Here is a 19,011-nt window from a genome sequence, read left to right as displayed (position 1 = left end):
AACTACAGGAGTTACAGGAGTGTGGGCAAGAACTAGCTTAAGATGGTTATTTCAAATCTGAGTACAAATCCTGGATATGAGGGTCTGGAACTCAAGACAGAGGTCAGGTCAGGAGATGCACAATATAAAATCATGAGGAATTCATATTGAGTGGGGCACTTGAATTCATGTTAACACAATAAATTAAAATGAATAAAAGTTAAAAAAAATAAAAGCATAAGGAATTCCATCAAGTATATACCTAGATGAAATCACCTAAGAAATAATTGGGATAAAGAAGTGAGCAGGAGAATTTAGAACGGGAATTTTGTCCTACATAAGGCATCACTTGCCTTTTTCAAATAACCAATATATGAGTACTTCACTTTTCATATTAGGTCACTGACTCAAGAATCTCATTCATCAGGAAGTCCTCTAAAATCTTCTGGAATGTCTCCTCTCAAACCACTATCTCCCTCCCTCCACCATGCCCTTCCTCCTCACCACATCCACCACCTCTACTCCTAATCCCTCCACTTCCTCCCCCAGGTTAGTCTCTTCTCTGTCCTCCCGTGATTATCTTTTTTGTGTGTGTGTGTGACAGAGACAGAGAGAGGGACAGATAGAGACAGACAGGAAGGGAGAGAGATGAGAAGCATCAATTCTTCCTTGTGGCACATTAATTGTTGATTGATTGCTTTCTCATATGTGCTTTGACAGGGGTGGGGTGTGGGGGGTGGCATGGGGGGAGCTACAGCAGACCAAGTGAACCCTTGCTCAAGCCGTGACCTTGGACTCAAGACAATGAGCTTTGCTCAAACCAGATGAGCCCGCGCTCAAGCTGGTGACCTCAGGGTTTCAAACCTGGGTCCTCCACGTCCCAGTCCGAAACTCTATCCACTGTACCACTGCCTGGTCAGGCTCCCATGATTATCTTTGCATATTTCTAAAGAGGTCCTTTTTAACATTCTACAGGTATATTCTAATTAGTCCTTCAGTGGTGTAAAGTTTCCTTATGGGCAAGAATCACGACTTTGATCTTTGTATCCTCAATGCCCTGCAAAGTGCCTGGCAGGTAATGGGCACTTAAAAGAATGTTTTCTGAATGAATAAAATGAAGGGAGAGAGAGTTACCTAAGGTCAGTCCTACTTAGCAGGAAAGTAGGGGTTTGAATTTAGGTTTTAGGACAGCCAAATTTTCTAAACTCAATTGTTTGTCATTTAAAGAACTCCACACTGGGGGCCTCACTCTCTGTCTATTTTACTTTTATCTGTCATCTTGTCTTGACTATAATTTTCCCTCAGTCTGTCCAGAACCTATGCATCCAAACTTTTGTCTTACCTCTTCCTCCTCACTAATACCTCAATCACTGCCTTCCTCCCCCATACCAGCCACACATACATTTTCAGTAATACCCTACCAACCTCATTTCTGTCCTTACAGCTACATTAAAACTGCTCTTTCAGGTCACTCAGAGCCTTTGTAACAGTTAAGTATAATTTTCAAAATGATAAAATCATGAGTCTTATACAAATACAAAATGAATATATGGTAAAGATTTTATCTAAAAATGAATAAAGAAACCAGTAAAATGTTAAAATTGTTTCAAGTAAGAATCTGACTTACAGAGATATATAGTGGCCATTCTAAAAATTCATTTGCATGGCATGAAAAAGAATAATTTGTATCAGCAGGAAACATTTGTTCTGTTAATCTGTTTTCGACACCTTAACTTTGATCTCTTTTTACAGAGTTGTAAAACAGTCTAGTCCAGTGGTCCCCAACCCCCGGGTCGCGGATCGGTACTGGTCTGCAGAGAAAGAATAAATAACTTACATTATTTCCATTTTATTTATATTTAAGTCTGAACGATGTTTTATTTTTAAAAAATGACCAGATTCTCTCTGTTACATCCATCTAAGACTCACTCCTGATGCTTGTCTCGGTCACGTGATACGTTGCTGCTAAAATTAAACCTATAAACTAGCAAAATGAGTGAAAAACAAAATTCCATCATAAGTTTTTTTGCGAAGTGGAAAAAGGCCAGTGAGGAGAGAGAAGAAGAACCTACGACCTTGAAGAAAAAGAAGGCTTCATTTAACAGACAATACCAGGAGTCCTACTTGAAGTATGGATTTATTGCAACTGGTGATTCTTGCGCACCAAGGCCGCTCTGCATAATATGTGGCGATCGGCTAAGTAATGAGGCAACGAAGCCTTCAAAACTGCTTCGCCAGTTGGAGACCAAGCACCCTACTTTAAAAGACAAGCCTTCTGAGTATTTCGAAAGAAAAAAGTATGAACAAGAAGGACAGAAACAATTACTGGTGGCCACTACATCAATAAATGCGAGTGCACTGAAAGTATCATAATTGGTGGCTAATCGTATTGCTAAGGCTAAGAAGCCATGCACCATTGGTGAAGAATTGATCCTTCCAGCCACTAAAGACATTTGTCGTGAACTTCTAGAAGCTGCAGTTAAAAAGATAGCACAGATACGCTTTCGGCTACCACCGTCACATGGTGCATTGAGGAAATAGCAGAGGACATTGAATCACAACTGTTGGAAAGGATTAAAAAATCACTGTGGTATGCTCTCCAGGTTGACGAATCTATAGATATTGACAACAAGGCAATGCTACTTGTTTACATGTGTTATCTTTATCAAGAGGATGTGCATGAGGATATGTTATCATTGCCAACCAAAACCACAGCCGCAGAACTATTTAAATCGCTGGATGACTCTATATAACAGGAAAACTGAAATGGTCTTTTTGTGTTGGCATATGCATAGATGGAGCTGCTGCCATGACTGGAAGGATGTCTGGTTTAACTACTTGGATTAAGGAGGATGCACCTGAATGCGAGTCTACACATTGTGTCATTCACAGGGAAATGCTGGCTAGCCGAAATATACCACCGGAACTTAACAGCGTATTGAATGATGTTGTTAAAGTTATTAACCACATCAAAGCACACACCCTTCACTCGCGCCTGTTCAAGCAGCTTTGTGAGGAAATGAACGCAGAGCACAGACACCTTCTCTTATACACAGAAATAAGATGGTTATCCCGAGGGAGGTCCCTGGCCAGAGTGTTTGAATTACGAGAGCCGCAGAGATTTCTCTCAGAAAAAAAGTCACTGCTAGTAGCACATTTCGGTGACAAGGAATGGGTCGCAAAACTCACTTACTTGTGCGACATATTTAACCTCTTCAATGAACTCAATTGGTCACTTCAGGGGAAAATGACAACTGTCTTCAAGTTGGCAGATAAAGTAGCTGCATTTAAAGCCAAATTGGATTTGTGGGGACATGTGAACAGGGGTATATTTGACATGTTTCAAACATTTGTGGGAATTTTGGAAGAGACTGACCCCAAGCCTTCATTTTCCCAGCTGGTGCAAGATCACCTGTGTCTGCTTTTAAAAGAGTTTGAACACTACTTCCCAACCACAAAAGATCCACGAATTGTCAAGGAATGGATCCGCGATCCATTTGTCAACAAACCAGGTGAATCCAGCATGTCTATGCAAGAAGAAGATCAACTACTGGAGATTGCAAATGACGGCGGCCTTAAAATGTTCTGGATTAAAGTCATGGCAGAATACCCCGGGATCGCCACAAAAGCACTAAAAACCCTGTTGCCATTTCCGACATCCTATTTGTGTGAAGCGGGATTTTCTGCAGTGACAGCAACCAAAACAAAATTACGGAATAGACTGGACATAAGCAACACACTTCGGATGTCATTGTCTCCCATTACCCCTAGATGGGACCCTCTCGTTGCAGAGAAACAAGCTCAGGGCTCCCACTGATATAGCATTACGGTTGTTGAGAGATAGGCTACTCTCATTCTATATAAACATTATAATAAATAACTCAACTTATAATATTCATAACAATGGTGAGTTGTATTTTTCATGCACTTTATATTTGTTTTTGTGTTGTATCTTATTTTTAAGGCATGTTTAAACGTTACCATAGCGACTAGAAAGTGTTTGGAGGCAGAGAGGATGTTACTCATGTTATGTTGTTGGTGCTATGTTAAGAGGACGCTTCTAATAAAGTTGCATACGAGTACACAGTAGATTCATGTTTATTTTTATTGTCGTAGGTTCATGATTGGTAGCGAGCCTGAACCTATCATAGTACATATTGATGTCATACATGAAACATTGTCAGAATAACAAATTTATATACAGCCTGAATAATGAGGACATGCTCGTTCCTCCTTTAACTTAGCCCAATAAATATTGAAAGTTCAACAGTTATATTTAAAAATACCACAGTTTTTACACTGGTAGCATAATTTTGTTTTGTGCATTTATCAGTCCCACTCTAAAGCCCGGTCTGTGAAAATATTTTCTGACATTAAACTGGTCTGTGGCCCAAAAAAGGTTGGGGACCACTGGTCTAGTCCATTAAGGACAAAATTGCATATCCCTTAATTAGGATAACATAATTTCTTGAGGGTCCAATGCACAGGATTCAAGATTCATAGTAGTTTATTCTGCCTGTTTCTAAGTCTCTGATTTAAGACTGGGGAACAAAATATTTGTTGCATCCACAAAAACATTTGTTCTTACCTAATTCGAGCGTGCTGATCTCAAATCTGACATTAGTTTTTCTCTGTAAGCTACAATTTTTTTTTGCAATTCAAGATTTTAGGTTTTCATCTTATTGTAAAATTTTCAACATTTAGTTTAACATAATGAAGTAGAATGTCTTCTTGGGCATCATCTTTGTGAAAATATAATAATTTATATAATGCAGTAAATACACTAATACACTAAAAGATATGATTACATCAGAATTTGTCTACAATTTTGAAATAGAACATATTAAAACTTATTTTAATCATAAAATTTACGCAAAACTTATTTAAATTCTATTCAGGTAAAAATTTGCATCTGTGGCTCTTGCGTTTGTGTACTTGTTGAGGACAATCTCGTTTGATGCTCTAGCAGTAGTCTGCTCATCACTAACAGCTCCAAAATTTTCAGGAAACTTATCAAGGTGACTGTTCAGGAAGTGAATCTTAACGCTCATGTTTTGCATCCAATGTCCCGGAAAGCCAACAGCATCCTTTGAACCAGAAGTTCCTAGTTTTCTGCTTTTTTGTTGCCAAGGAAGTTCTTTGTAACTGCCACAAAAGACTACAATGCTGCTTCCTCCTCCTTAATCATCTTCCTAGCAAATTCTTCGTCACATATGAGGGTTCAAATTTGAGGTCCATCAAATATACCTGCTTTTATCTTCTTGAAAGACAAGGCAGGAAAAGCAGAAATAATATGTTGAAAGCATTCACTTTCTCTATTCAAAGCCTGAACAAACGGCTTCATTAAGCCAAGTTAGATGTGAAGTGGGGGAAAAATGATTCTGTCTCGATTAACTGCAGGTTCATTCACAATATTTTGCATCCCTACTTCCAGAGCTTCACGTTTCAGCCACTCCTTCTGTGTCCAGTGTTTCTCCCGAGCTCGGCTGTCCCACAAACACAGAAAGCAAGGATACTTCGTGAAACCTCTCTGTTGTCCTAGCAGGAAATTTATCATTTTAAGATCCACACAAATGATCCAGTTATGCTCCTCATACTTCAGAGAGTCGAGGACAATTTTTATGTCATTCTTACTAAGTCATTCAATTCAGGTTGGCTAAACTGCTGTGGGGTTAATGACTGCTTGGCATCAGAAGAAGACCCTTCAGATTCTACAATCATTTCCTCATGCATCTTATCAAAATACACTTGATCACCATGTTCACTTTCTTCATCCTTAAAAGAAATAAAACCATTGAAAACTGGAACCGGGACTGTCTCAGAGTGTGGGATAGGTCATATTGCTGAAGGAATATTAGGATATGTGATCATATGCCGTTTTTCCTTGCCGATGCCCTTTGTATGGACCAGACAGAAATAACAGTCACTGCTGTGGTCCTTAGGTTCACACCAAACCATGGGAATACCAAAAGGCATTCCTTTGCATTTTCCTTTTGTCCAGTCATGAAGCATTTTCTCACAATTATGACACACAATATGAGGAGCCCAATTCTTGTCTTGATTGCCAAGGGGAACTTGAAAATAGGCAATATATGCACGTGTCACAAATGATGAAATACTGCGCCTTTGATGTTGAAGTGTATAACAGCCATATATATAACAGAAGGTGTCAGGACTATTCTTACACTTAGGCCTACTCGAAGAAGCCATGATTCAATCTAAAACAAAACAAGAGGTTGCTTTTTGTTTTCAAGAGGGTGTTTTTATCAGATAATAATTTTTTACATTTAAAAACAACTACAATTATATAAAAGCGATGTTTGTAAAACATTAATTGCCTTGTGGTTATGTTCAATCCAAGAGTCGTTGCCCTTTAACTCCAATTTAAAAACCAATGCATGCCATTAACTGTAACAAAAAGAAATTAAAATTGCATAAAAACTAGAGCATGCACCAAAAAACGGATTTCAGATTTGGAATCAGCGATGCAGAAATATATAGAAACAGTTCTAAAACCTCATGCAACAGAAAATGAAAAAAAATTGTTCCCCAGTGTAATTTTTCCTTCACAACTGTCAAAACTCAATCTACTTAACCTGCCTTCTCTAGCCCAATGAAGAAAAAACTCTTGCCACCTTTGGTTTCCATGATACAACACTCTCCTGGCTCCTCTTCTACCTCTGATTCTCTTCAGTCTTTCTCCAGTTCCTTTCATCTTAAATATAGTATTCTGGTCCTGGGTGGGTAGCTCAGGTAGTTATACTGTTGTCCCAATAGGCCAAGGTTGTGAGTTCAGTCCACAGTCAGGGGACATACAAGAATCAACCAATGAATGCATAAATAAGTGAAACAACAAATCAACATCTCTGTCTCTTTCACTTACCCCCTTCCTCTCTCTCTCTCTAAAAAAAAAAAATCAATAATTTAAACATAGTATTCACCAAGGTTTTGATGGATCTTATCCTATGCAATACTGTCAATCATGTTTCACCTTCTAATTACATAGGAATTATTCCCCTATCCATAGCTCTAATGTCTATAATCCCCTAAATTGAACTCCTATTTTATCCATTTCCCATGTTGATATCTTAGCAGTATCTCATTTCATCAATGACCTAAAAGAAACATACTCATTTCCTCATCTATATATGGTCTATTCCTATGTTCTCTAACTTAGTTCATGAATAATTGTCAAAGAGACACAAAGCATGAGAATCGTATATTCTCTCTCCCTCACACCCTCCTCTATGAAATTACCTTGTCCAGTCAGTCATATAAAGTGTTCATTGTACCTCTACAATCACTCTCTTGCATCTTCCTCTTCCTTATAACCTTTTCCCTAATTCAAGCCTGTATTATCTTTCAACTGAACTGTTGATGAAGCCTCCACACTATTATTTCTTTCTTATATCATTCTTTTAGTTGTCCAAGTTATATATCATCAACCAGGGATGAAAGCTTTTCTGGCTTGGTCCCATTTTCTGATCTGAGTTCTTATATAATAGGCATCTGTTGTTTTAGGTAGGACATCCACCTACTTCCTACTCATTCTACTTTAGTTACTTCAGTCCAGGAGAGCTGATTCCATTCATAAGGCATATATAGTAATTTCAGCTCAGACAAACAGAGGTACACAATAATTGGTTCAGAAATTGGCCCAAATGGAGTCACTGGAGTGCCACAGGCCTTTGCTGAGACTTCCGAAGCTGAGGTTTATGCTTTTTGTTTGTTTGTTTGTTTTGTATTTTTCTGAAGCTGCAAATGGGGAGAGACAGTCAGACAGACTCCCGCATGCGCCTGACCGGGATCCACCCGGCACGCCCACCAGGGGGGACGCTCTGCCCACCAGGGGGCGATGCTCTGGGGAGAGACAGTCAGACAGACTCCCGCATGCGCCCGACCGGGATCCACCTGGCACGCCCACCAGGGGGCGATGCTCTGCCCCTCTGAGGCGTTGCTCTGTTGCGACCAGAGCCACTCTAGCGCCTGGGGCAGAGGCCAAGGAGCCATTCCCAGCGCCCGGGCCATCTTTGCTCCAATGGAGCCTCAGCTGCAGGAGGGGAAGAGAGAGACAGAGAGGAAGGAGAGGGGGAGGGGTGGAGAAGCAGATGGGCGCTTCTCCTGTGTGCCCTGGCTGGGAATCGAACCCGGGACTTCTGCACGCCCCCCCCCCCCCCGACGCTCTACCACTGAGCCAAATGGTCAGGGCCTGAGGCTTATGCTTTTTAAGTGCTATTGTTATTGCTATATTTTACCACCAGAGGACAGCCTGTCTGAAAAGCCAATTCAGTATAAGTGAAGTTTGGAGATGCAAAGAGAGAAATTTGGTCCTGGAGATTGTCTTCTAGCATCAACCCAGGTCTGAAACCAGTTTCCCTTGGATTGTTCAATTACACCTGCAAATCAACTCTCTCTGCTTCAGCCTGTTTGAGTCAGGCACCTGTCTACAGTACTAAACCAAAATAATACTAACAATACCTCCTATTTTTCATCCCAGTATGATTCAGTCATACCAGCCTCTTCATCAGTATCAGGATACTCTGCCTTCCCTCATGTTATTCCCTCAGTCTGGAATTCCCTTCCCTCCAGTCTCTGTTTATTAAGATCTATCTCATACTTCAAGGTTCAGCTCAAATGCCTCAGTGAAGCAGTCTTCCAAGGCTGGAAAAAGAAGCAGAGGACCAAACTACACAGGGATTTTAAACCACACCCTATGGCTTTCTGAACTTTAATCTAAGGGTAAGGAAATGTCACTGAGGATTTTAAAGAATAAAGGACATGATCATATTTGCAATTTTAAAAGGTCACTCCAGTTGCTATATAGAGAATGAATTAAAGAAGGGAAAGGGGAGAGAAGTAATCTAAGCAAAATGGATGGTGGTAGAAGGATGCATTTTTGTGATTATTTTATTTCTGAATAAATTCTTTTTACTGTGAACTCCCCAACGACAGAGAAATTATGTATTGCTTGCCATTTTAACCACAGAAATTAGAAAAGTGACTGGCACACAGTAGAGACTCAAATATATATTTGTTAAATAAATGAATATATAATTAACAACCTAATCTGCAAATTATTTGAGCAACTGGGCAAATGGTAGTATTATTTATGAAAATGGGAAACACAGAAACACGCAGTTTAGGTTTCTTGTTTATATTTGAGAGGTAGAGGGAAAGATGAATTGTTTTTGAAACAAGTTGAGTTTAAGGTAGTAATATAATACATTCAAATAGGCAGGGAATCTATATCTATGGATCAGGAGATATGTGATGAAGATATTGATTTGTGAATTCTGGGCATATATATAGATGATAACTGACTTCACAAAGAGAGAGGAGACTGCCTAGGAATGATGTAAAATGAAAGTGGAGATATCATAGACTTCAGAGGCATTTATGAGTTGTACAGAAAAAGAGATGTCAAGGAAGAACATTAATAATTCTGGCAGAAAAACAACCATAGAAGGGTCCTCCAATCAAAGCAGAACAAAGAAAAGGAAGGTGTGGTCAAGTGTATAGTAAAAAATCAAGGATTAAAAAGTTTACAAGTATCTTTTGATGAAAACAGTTTTGGATGAATAGGTACTGGGTGGAATGACACTAGTCTGGAGTGAGTTCAAGGGTGAGAAGAAGATAAAGAAATGAAGTCAACCTGTATTAGACATTTTGTTCATGAAGTCTGGCTACAAAGGAACAAAGGAAATAAGAAACATAGTTGCAGGCGAGGAACATAGTCAAGGGTAGTCTTTGCTCCTCTGTTGGTTTTTCTGTTTGTTTAAACAGAACTTGGACCTAATCATGTTTAAATGTTGACTAGAAGCAAACTAAAAAGAGACTAAAGTAAAAGTGAAAGAATAAATAATCAAAAATAAAGTTCATAATATATACATATGTTGGAACTTGTTCATCTTAAATACAGTATATTTAATTTGTTTTTATCACTTAAACCTCACAAAGTCTGGACAAATATGAGCAAAGTTTTAAAAATGGGATATAGACAAATAGATTGGCTTTGAATAAAAGAACCAATTATCTCTTCTACAGAAATCAAGCAATAGAAGGAAAGAATGAATAAATATGTAGGTATAATTATAAATAGATTTGGTTACTGAAAATTAAGATTCTACATGTGATAGCAATTCACCATGTAATAAACATGTTGAAGTTTAAATATTAAAAATAATCTGTTCATTGAAAATTATTTTTCTGAATTATGAGTTTAAGACATACATTACCATCTAAATGAAATAAAGTAACTGCCCCACTCTTATACCCCAGACTTACAAAGGGAATTTGAAAGATATTTATCAAATGCCTTCTCTGTACAAGACACAATGCTAGACATTGTACAGAATACAAAAGAGGGCTCTTTCCCCAGATATCTGCATCGCTTCTTTCCTCCCTTCCTTTAGATCACAGGTAGTCAACCTTTTTTTTTTATAATTATTTTTATTTATTTTATTTTTATTTTTTTACAGAGACAGAGAGAGAGAGAGTCAGAGTGGGGGATAGACAGGGATAGACAGACAGACAGGAACGGAGAGATGAGAAGCATCAATCATTAGCTTTTCGTTGTGCATTGCGACACCTTAGTTGTTCATTGATTGCTTTCTCGTATGTGCCTTGACCGTGGGCCTTCAGCAGACCGAGTAACCCCTTGCTGGAGCCAGCGACCTTGGGTCCAAGCTGGTGAGCTTTTTGCTCAAGCCAGATGAGCCCGCGTTCAAACTGGCAACCTTGGGGTCTCGAACCTGGGTCTTCTGCATCCCAGTCTGAAGCTCTATCCACTGCGCCACTGCCTGGTCAGGCAACCTTTTTATACCTACCACTCACTTTTGTATCTCTGTTAGTAGTAAAATTTTCTAATCGCCCACCGGTTTCACAGTAATGGTGACTTATAAAGTAGGGAAGTAACTTTACTTTATAAAATTTATAAAGCAGAGTTACAGCAAGTTAAAGCATATAATAATAATTACTGACCAAGTACTTTATGTCGGATTTTCGCTAAGTTTGGCAGAATAAATCTTTATAAAACAACTTACTCTAGTTAAATCTATCTTTTTATTTATACTTTGGTTGCTCCGCTACCACCCACCATGAAAGCTGGAACTCCCACTAGTGGGTGGTGGGGACCAGGTTGACTACCCCTGCTTTAGATCTTTGTTCTTTTTTTTAAAACAGAGACAGAGAGGCCTGACCTGTGGTGGAGCAGTGGATGGGGCGTCGACCTGGAAATGCTGGGGTCGCTGGTTCGAAGCCCTGGGCTTGCCTGGTCAAGGCACATGTGGGAGTTGATGCTTCCAGCTCCTCCCCCCTTCTCTCTCTGTCTCTCCCTCTCCTCTCTAAAAAGTGAATAAAAAATAAATAAAAAAACTTTATAAAAAAAAAAAACAGAGACAGAGAGAGGGATAGATAGGGACAGACAGACAGGGATGGAGAGAGATGAGAAGCATCAATCATCAGTTTTTCATTGCGACATCTTAGTTGTTCATTGATTGCTTTCTCATAGGTGCCTTGACCATGGGCCTTCAGCAGACTGAGTAACCCCTTGCTCGAGCCAGTGACCTTGGGTCCAAGCTGGTGAGCTTTGCTCAAACCAGATGAGCCCATGCTCAAGTTGGTGACCTTGGGATCTCGAACCTGGGTCCTCCGCATCCCAGTCCGATGCTCCATCCACTGCACCACCACCTGGTCAGGCAGATCTTTATTCTTACATTCTGCTTTATTTTTCTCCATCACACTTACCACCACCTGACATATCATATTTGCTTTATTGTCTTTTTCTCCTCCTAGACTAGAAGCTCCTCAAGGGCAAGGACTATTTCTGTTTTATTCATTGTTGTATCCCCAGTACCAAAAATAGTGCCTGCCATGAACAGGAATACAAAATAAGTTTTTAATTTAATAATATGGTACCTTCTTTTCAGAAAGGAGAGGTGCAATCTGTCAAATGGGAAGAAATGAATATATGAGAACTATGTCAATGTTTACAAATGAAAAGAGTAAATACTAAGGGTGATGTGAGAAGCAATATCAAAAAATAGTTTAAGAGTTCACAAGGGTTAATTATCCCAGACAAGGTGATAAAGAAAGGTATCATGGAAAAGGTGGCATTTGGATTAGGCCTTAAAGAGGTGAGATTTGTGTGTGTGTGTGTGTGTGTACAATTCAACAGTTCTTAGCATATTCACAGAATTGTGCAACCTGCTCGGACATTTTCATCACCTCAAATAGAAACCCTGTGTTCCTTAGCTACCAGCTCCCAATTCCACCAACCCTCCAAACTCAAAGAGGGTACTAATTTACTATTTTGTCTCTACATAATATGTGGGGTTTTGCGACTGGCTTCTTCACTGAGCATGTTTTCAAGATTCAATTCGGCCCTGGCCGGTTGGCTCAGTGGTAGAGCGTCGGCCTGGCATGCAAAAGTCCCGGGTTCAATTCCCAGTCAGGGCACACAGGAGAAGTGCCCATCTGCTTCTCCACCCCTCCCCCTCTCCTTCCTCTCTGTCTCTCTCTTCCCCTCCCGCAGCGAGGCTCCATTGGAGCAAAGATGGCCCGGGCACTGGGGATGGCTCTGTGGCCTCTGCCCCAGGCGCTAGAGTGGCTCTGGTCGCAACAGAGCGAGGCCCGGAGGGGCAGAGCATCGCCCCCTGGTGGGCAGAGCTTCACCCCCTGGTGGGTGTGCCGGGTGGATCCCGGTAGGGCGCATGTGGGAGTCTGTCTGACTGTCTCTCCCCGTTTCCAGCTTCAGAAAAATACAAAAAACAAAAAAAAAAGATTCAATTCATGTTGTAGCACGTACTAGTACTTTATTTATTTATTTATAGCACACCCACAAGGGGAGGGGAGGGATTGAGATGAGAAGCATCAACTTGTAGTTGTGTAGTTGTTCACTGATTGCTTCTCATGTGTGCCTTGATGGGGTGGGGGTGCACGGGTGGCATCAGGCTAGGCAGTAACACTGCACTAAAGCTGGAGAGCCTGTGCTTAAGCCAATGACCTTAGGGCTTCAAACCTGGGACCTCAGTGTCCCAGGTTGATGTTCTATCCACTGTGCCACCAACGGTCAGACATACCAGTACATCTATAATTGAATAATATTCCATTTTATGAATATGTCATATTTTGTTTAGCCATTCATCAGTACATAAACATTTGGGTTATTTCCACCTTTTGGATATTATGACTAATAAATTATGAATAATTCTATCAACACTTGTATATATGTTTTTTTGTGTGTGATGTAATTTCAATAAGAGATAAGGGAAGGAAAATATTGAAATATTTTAAATCATTCAATCTCAAAAGTGACAAATTCAAGATTAAGTTTTCATTGGTCTGAGATCAAACGAGGCAAAGTGACAAATCTTGACAGTAATCTATAAAGCTCTAGTCGGATGGCCCTGTCACTTCTCTGATCTCATCTACTTTCCCTCTCACCTATATTGCTTCAGTCCTATTGGTTTTATCTGCAGTTTCTTCCAAAGGTTAAGGACAGTTCTACCTTAGGACCTTTCCCCTGCTCCCACTGCCTGGACCGCTTCTCCCCTGGGGAACACGTCTCCCCTAGACAGCTGCAATTTATACTTGCTTCATCTCCATCTCTTTGTTCGTTGCCACCTTCTCAGAGTTTTCCCCAGTCACATTTAAAATGGTACCTCTCATCCTGATCTCTTGCACTGTTTCTCCCCTTTTTCTGCTCTTTATTTCTCTACAGCATTTCTCACCATCAAATAATATATTTTACTTTCTGAAGCATATGCTGGAAAAGGACAAGAATTTTTTTGTTTTATTCACTGCTGTAGCTTTGATGTTGCAATTATCTGATCATCGAACACTTTTATTTCCACCAGGGGGCCTACCAATCGTGCAGTCCGGTATTTCAGGAAAAGATCACCAGGCCTCTCTAAGGTCTCTCCCAGTACTCGGATCCCTAGAAGGACTAGACTTTGCCTAGAAAGAAAAGCTGTGCTTTGTCCAGTCAACCACAAGGAGGAGTCGAGAGGAAGAGCTGAGCAGAGAGAAACCAGAAAATGGCATTTCCCTTGCTTTTCCTTCGTCAGCCTCAAGGTGGACAAAAAACTGGGTTTGGAGACGACGGTACTGAATGATTTTCTCCCTACTATGATTTATCGGGACACAAACGTAAACGTGGAAAGCCGCAATCCTTTCGAAGGCCACTAAGGGGCCAAAGAAATCAACCCACGGGCCACTGAGAAATGGGAAGGTTTCTTTAACTCTATCACTAAGAGTTCCCATTAGTGCCGAGGCACGTAACTCACACGCGGGGACCAAGGTGTTCCAGGTGGCCAGCACTCTCTGGCCAGAGAACTATTCAGTCTCTTCTACTTCATACTCAAAGCAGCCACAATTCTTAAAACAGCATAAGCAAGGCGGTCCCAGGTGGAAGTTCTCAGACTGGGCCGATCGCGCGTCAAGTCCTGATGCATTTAACACCGAGATCAATTCCCCCCGGGGTGTTGACTCACCGCCACCTGTTGATGCCCACATTGGAGGAGCCCGCGAACCAAGGGTCGAGGATGTAGACGCAGCGGATGGTGTCGGCGCCCTGGATGCACTCCTTCAGGGCGGGGTTGTCGTGAAGCCGGAGCCCCTTGCGGAACCAGTGCACCGCGTTCACCCCCATCCCGGGCCGCGGCGGGCCGCCGCCGAGTTACTCCACCGAGAAATTCAAGGCACGAGCGTCCGGCTCATAACCGACACCTCGGCTGCCAGGAGAATCGCCGCACCCAAGGAATGAAAGGACAGGGCGACCGGGGCGGGGGTGCGGGGGAGGAAAAAATGAGTCCGAGGACGGGACCCGAGAGGGAGAGGGCGCTGGAGGCGCAGCTGGAAGCTGAATGGAGGTTGCCCAGTCGGCAGAGTCCGGGTGTGACGGCCTTTACGAGCCGGCGCCCGCCGCAACCGCCTGGACGGCACGCATAACTTTGAGGACCTCGGACCCCCGGAAGGCGAACAAGTTCCAGGAGCTCGAGTTGCCACGACAGCCCAAGCCGGCACCCGCGGCCCCAGGAGGTTCGTCACGGAAACCTCGCCCCACCGAGGCGGCCCTTGAGGAAAAGAGGCCCGCCCGAGAGGAGCCACCGATGGGGAAAAGCAGGGATTCAGCCGCTGTCGGCCACGCTGTTTCTCGGCCCAGAGACAGCAGTGAGGACCGATCTCGGAGGCGCTGATCGAGGCCGCTGGACGGTTGCCGGCCGGTGACCCGTCCCGAGATGGCCCGGTGATTCCACCACCCTCGCCGCGTCAGCGGCCTACGCCCCGCCCCTGGCCCCTCATTGGAAGGCGCGCTCCCCACGTGACCACCGGCACCTCACGTTTCTGAAGTGTGTTTACTACAGCGTTTCGGACTGGGGAATGTGCTTGCGCTTCAGTCGCTTCTAGGGGGCCGCAGCCCTTCGATCTCCAAACCGGCGATCCTCACCCAGATACTGGACTATCTGCGTCCCTTTTCTCTGCTGGCTGGTCGCGGTTGCCAGAGGCGCGCCGGTGATCACAGGACCCACGTGAGGGAAGGTTTAGCCTCGCCTCCCGGGGGCCATGAGCATCTACCATTGGCTGAGGCTCGCTTAGACCCGGATGAGCACGGGGATGCGGGGAGCTCGCGGGTGCGCGGTCTGCTCCAGAAGGCGCGCGTGCGCTTTAGCAGCATTCCAGGGGGAAGTAGGGCGGGGCCGGCGAGCGGGAGCGCGCTTGGGGTATTTAGCTGCCGGGGTTAGGAAATACCCAGAATCGGCTTTGTTCCCTCTGAGAGGTAGCGAGGGGGCCCAGCTTGTAGTGGGGGCTAGAAGGGCTGGACAGAGGAGAGTAGGAGGGTCCACGTCCACTTTGATCCACGTGTTTCAGTCCAGCTTTGTGCAAAGAATCCTACTTTGGGGTGTGCGCGCCATTCATCTGGACATCGCAATGCTGTACTCTTTTACTGTTTCTAGAGAAGATGGGTAGTTGGCAGGGTGGATGCCAATAAGGTGACCAATCATGCTCCTTTAGGGAAGGCAGTCCTTTTGAAAGTCCCTCCCTTGAAAAGAGTCCTCCTACATGTCCTCCTTTTTGATATTGGAAGACTAATCTCTAAATGTCCGTATTCTATCGATGCAGTCGATCCATTGTGTGTGATGTGAGGTATTTGTATCTAAATGAGTACTTTTTTCTAATAATTATTATTAAAAATTAATAGGCATGTAAGCATAATTATAATATAAAATATTAAAAATGTTTTTATTATGCATTTATTATATTATAGTGTATTGTTGCAATGAATAAAATGTTTCTTTTAATTATGATACTGTTTTCTTCAATTTATTTTTGTCCTTTTCATTGTAAAAAAGTTGGTCACCTTAATGCCAAGCATTCCTGGACTTCTTGTAATTTCTTAATACTAGCAATATATCAACATTATGTCAGCCCTGATCTCTTATATTTAGTGTGGCCTTTGCCTACCTTTCCAAGGACAATGAACTGCAGGCCATGCTGTTCCTTATTCAGTCTTTGTATTGGTTTGTTTCTTCGTTCGTTCAACAGTTAATGAATGAAACAGACACTGTTCAAAGTGCTGGAGATACAGGAGAGATGGATATAGGCTAAAATCTAAGCCCGACGTGGAGTTTACAGTCTGTATCTCTTAACTTTTACTCTATGTTTTTCCTCTATAAAATACTCTTTGGAATCTGTTGCTCACTACAACCATTACCCTACCTAGTATATTTATTTCTACACATTCTTTTAGACTCAGATGAAGTGCAACCTAAGTTGTGAAAATACTCCTGCGCCCCACTCCCCTGCAGATTTAGGTTCTCCCCAGTCCCCTGGCATCTTATCAGACCATGCTATTGTGAAGACTGAATGAAAAGAGCCTACTTTTAACACCTAGCTCAAAATAGGTGCTCAATAATTGTACTTGTTACTATAATAATGTGTCTCTAATTCCCTCTAACGTGTCCTTAAGGACGGGCTCCATCCAGTTCAGTTTTTCTTTTCATAAATGCCCACCCAGTACAGAATCTGATACATAAGCATTCAAGTGTTTATTCAATGACTGAATTAGTGAATGCTGTTTGCCACCAGTGTTTGGCGGGGTTAGAAGGAGGAAGGATATGGCAGTTGCTACTGGTTGAATTGTGTCCTAAAATTATAGAAACTCTAGTACCTGTGGATATGGCCTTATTTTGAGAATAAGATCAAGTTAAGATGAAGTCATTAGGGTGAACCCTAATCCAATGTGACTGAAGTCCTTATAAAAAGGGGAAATTTGCACACAGATCCACATACAAGGAGAATGCCATGTGAAGATTGGAGTTATGCTGTGTGTGGGGGTGATGAGTTCAGAGCTAGTCACCCCAAGATGTGTCTCAGTGGCATGCAGATTATTTTGAACTAAAAGGCAGCAGACCTTGCAAGCTCAAGAGAAACTTCTGCATCCTATCTTTATTACCTAGAAGAATTTAAATCAGGAGTCTGGCCTATGAAGAGTTATCACCAGAAATGACTTTTTAAGTATCTCTATGTCAAGACAAACTAATTACTTAACATGTGCTCTCCCTACAGTGACCTTCTGAAGCCCTAAGGTGCTTTGCCTCATCCCTTACTCAGAATGTTTTATGTAATCATGTTCCTTGTCTGTCTCTGAACCTCTCGTGCACATGGGGGTTTCTGACTCACTCAGGTATGTGGAATTCCCATACATATGTATGTATTAAATTTGGTTAACCTGTCTCATGTCTATTTGATTATTAGACCAGCAAAAAGAACCTTGATGGTAGAGGAACATATTTTCTTCCCCTACAGGTACACCAAGACAGGGACCTATGTACTGGAAGCTAAGAGAGCAGCCTGGAACAGATCCTTCCCTAATGCCTTCAGATGGAGGGAGGATGGCCTTGACAACATTTGATTTCAAACTTCTGGCCTCCTGGCTGTGAGTCGATAAATTCCTATTGAAAGCCACTCATTTTGTGGTATTTTGTAACCAGCAAACTAATAACAGTAATATAAATTGAACCATCACGTGAGCAAATATGTCACGTAATATTCCCTACCCTTGCTTCTGTTGCCACACAAAGGGCATAGGATGCTTTCTTTGGCTTCCTAAGAACATTTAAATTTATATCTATAAAAACTCTGTTCACTGTAAAGTATTAAACAAATAGTTATTTTTATCAATGGGGATGAGCCTTGGGTAATTACCTCTCTGAGGGTTCTGTCACCCATGCAGAGGGTGCTGCAGACAGAGCTGTGCTCTCACTTGAATTGCCTCCTACTCCAGGGCCTAGTGCACTTTTAAAAATAGTGTTTTGTGGCTAATTTTAGGCAATTTAAAAGTAAGCAGATTGTGTCTAAAGACATAAGAATTGTTTTAAGACATCCAAATGGAGGAGTGGGAGGGCGGAGGAAGAGAATATTAATTTGTGTAGGGTTGACTTATGTTTGCCGATTGTTCATTCATTAAAGATGAATATTTTTTTTAACAGACAGCTGTATGTGGGTGGGTGTGTAACTTTCATTTACACATAAAAGTACTGATCTATTATAAAAGTGTCAGTGTTGTCAACTGTGCATTTCTCAAAGACTGAATGGTTTTTTTAAAATCTCATATAGATGGCTACTTTATTAATGTATTTGTTATGGGGAAGGAGTAACCACTTAATAATAGATATGATTTATTGAGCACCTACTGTGTGCCAGGTACTTTACGTGTGTTATTGTTAACCCTCATAATAATCTTTTGAGGCGGCTTATTATTATTTAATAATAATTTACGCCCACTTTGCTGAAGATACTAAAGCTCAGAAATAGAAATAAATAGTAAAACTAGTTGAAAAACCAAGACGATGTTTGAGTCTATCCCTCACTGACACCACGATTCCCCTATCTTTTCAGAGAAAGTATTTATGTATAAAGGGAAAGAGATGGAGCTCATTGTCCAGAATCTTGGGAAATTCTGCTTGGCTCCAACATCCTGGTGGCAGAAAGAGTGGACCTGAGTTAGATCTCAACTTGCTATTGATTAGT

At 41.8% G+C, this 19,011-nt stretch overlaps 1 protein-coding gene across 4 annotated transcripts in view; it reads right to left on the bottom strand.

Annotated features, from left to right (window-relative positions):
- The window catches only part of LOC136325534 (cryptochrome-1), a 73,507-nt gene extending 58,241 nt beyond the window's left edge, over positions 1-15,266 (bottom strand). For 2 of the 4 annotated variants that reach the window (XM_066260072.1, XM_066260061.1), the window contains exon 1: positions 14,472-15,265. In XM_066260072.1, coding sequence (XP_066116169.1) covers positions 14,472-14,629 — 158 coding nt within the window. In that variant the 5' untranslated portion in view covers positions 14,630-15,265. Of the gene's footprint in view, positions 1-14,471 lie in introns of all 4 variants that reach the window. The other 2 variants (XM_066260082.1, XM_066260052.1) reach the window with 2 other exon arrangements.
- Positions 15,267-19,011: the final 3,745 nt, after the last annotated feature.

Source organism: Saccopteryx bilineata, chromosome 1 (genome assembly GCF_036850765.1).
Source record: "Saccopteryx bilineata isolate mSacBil1 chromosome 1, mSacBil1_pri_phased_curated, whole genome shotgun sequence".
NCBI classification, from domain to species: domain Eukaryota; kingdom Metazoa; phylum Chordata; class Mammalia; order Chiroptera; family Emballonuridae; genus Saccopteryx; species Saccopteryx bilineata.
Note: the sequence above shows the minus strand (reverse complement) of the source record. Positions and strands in the feature narration are given on the sequence as shown.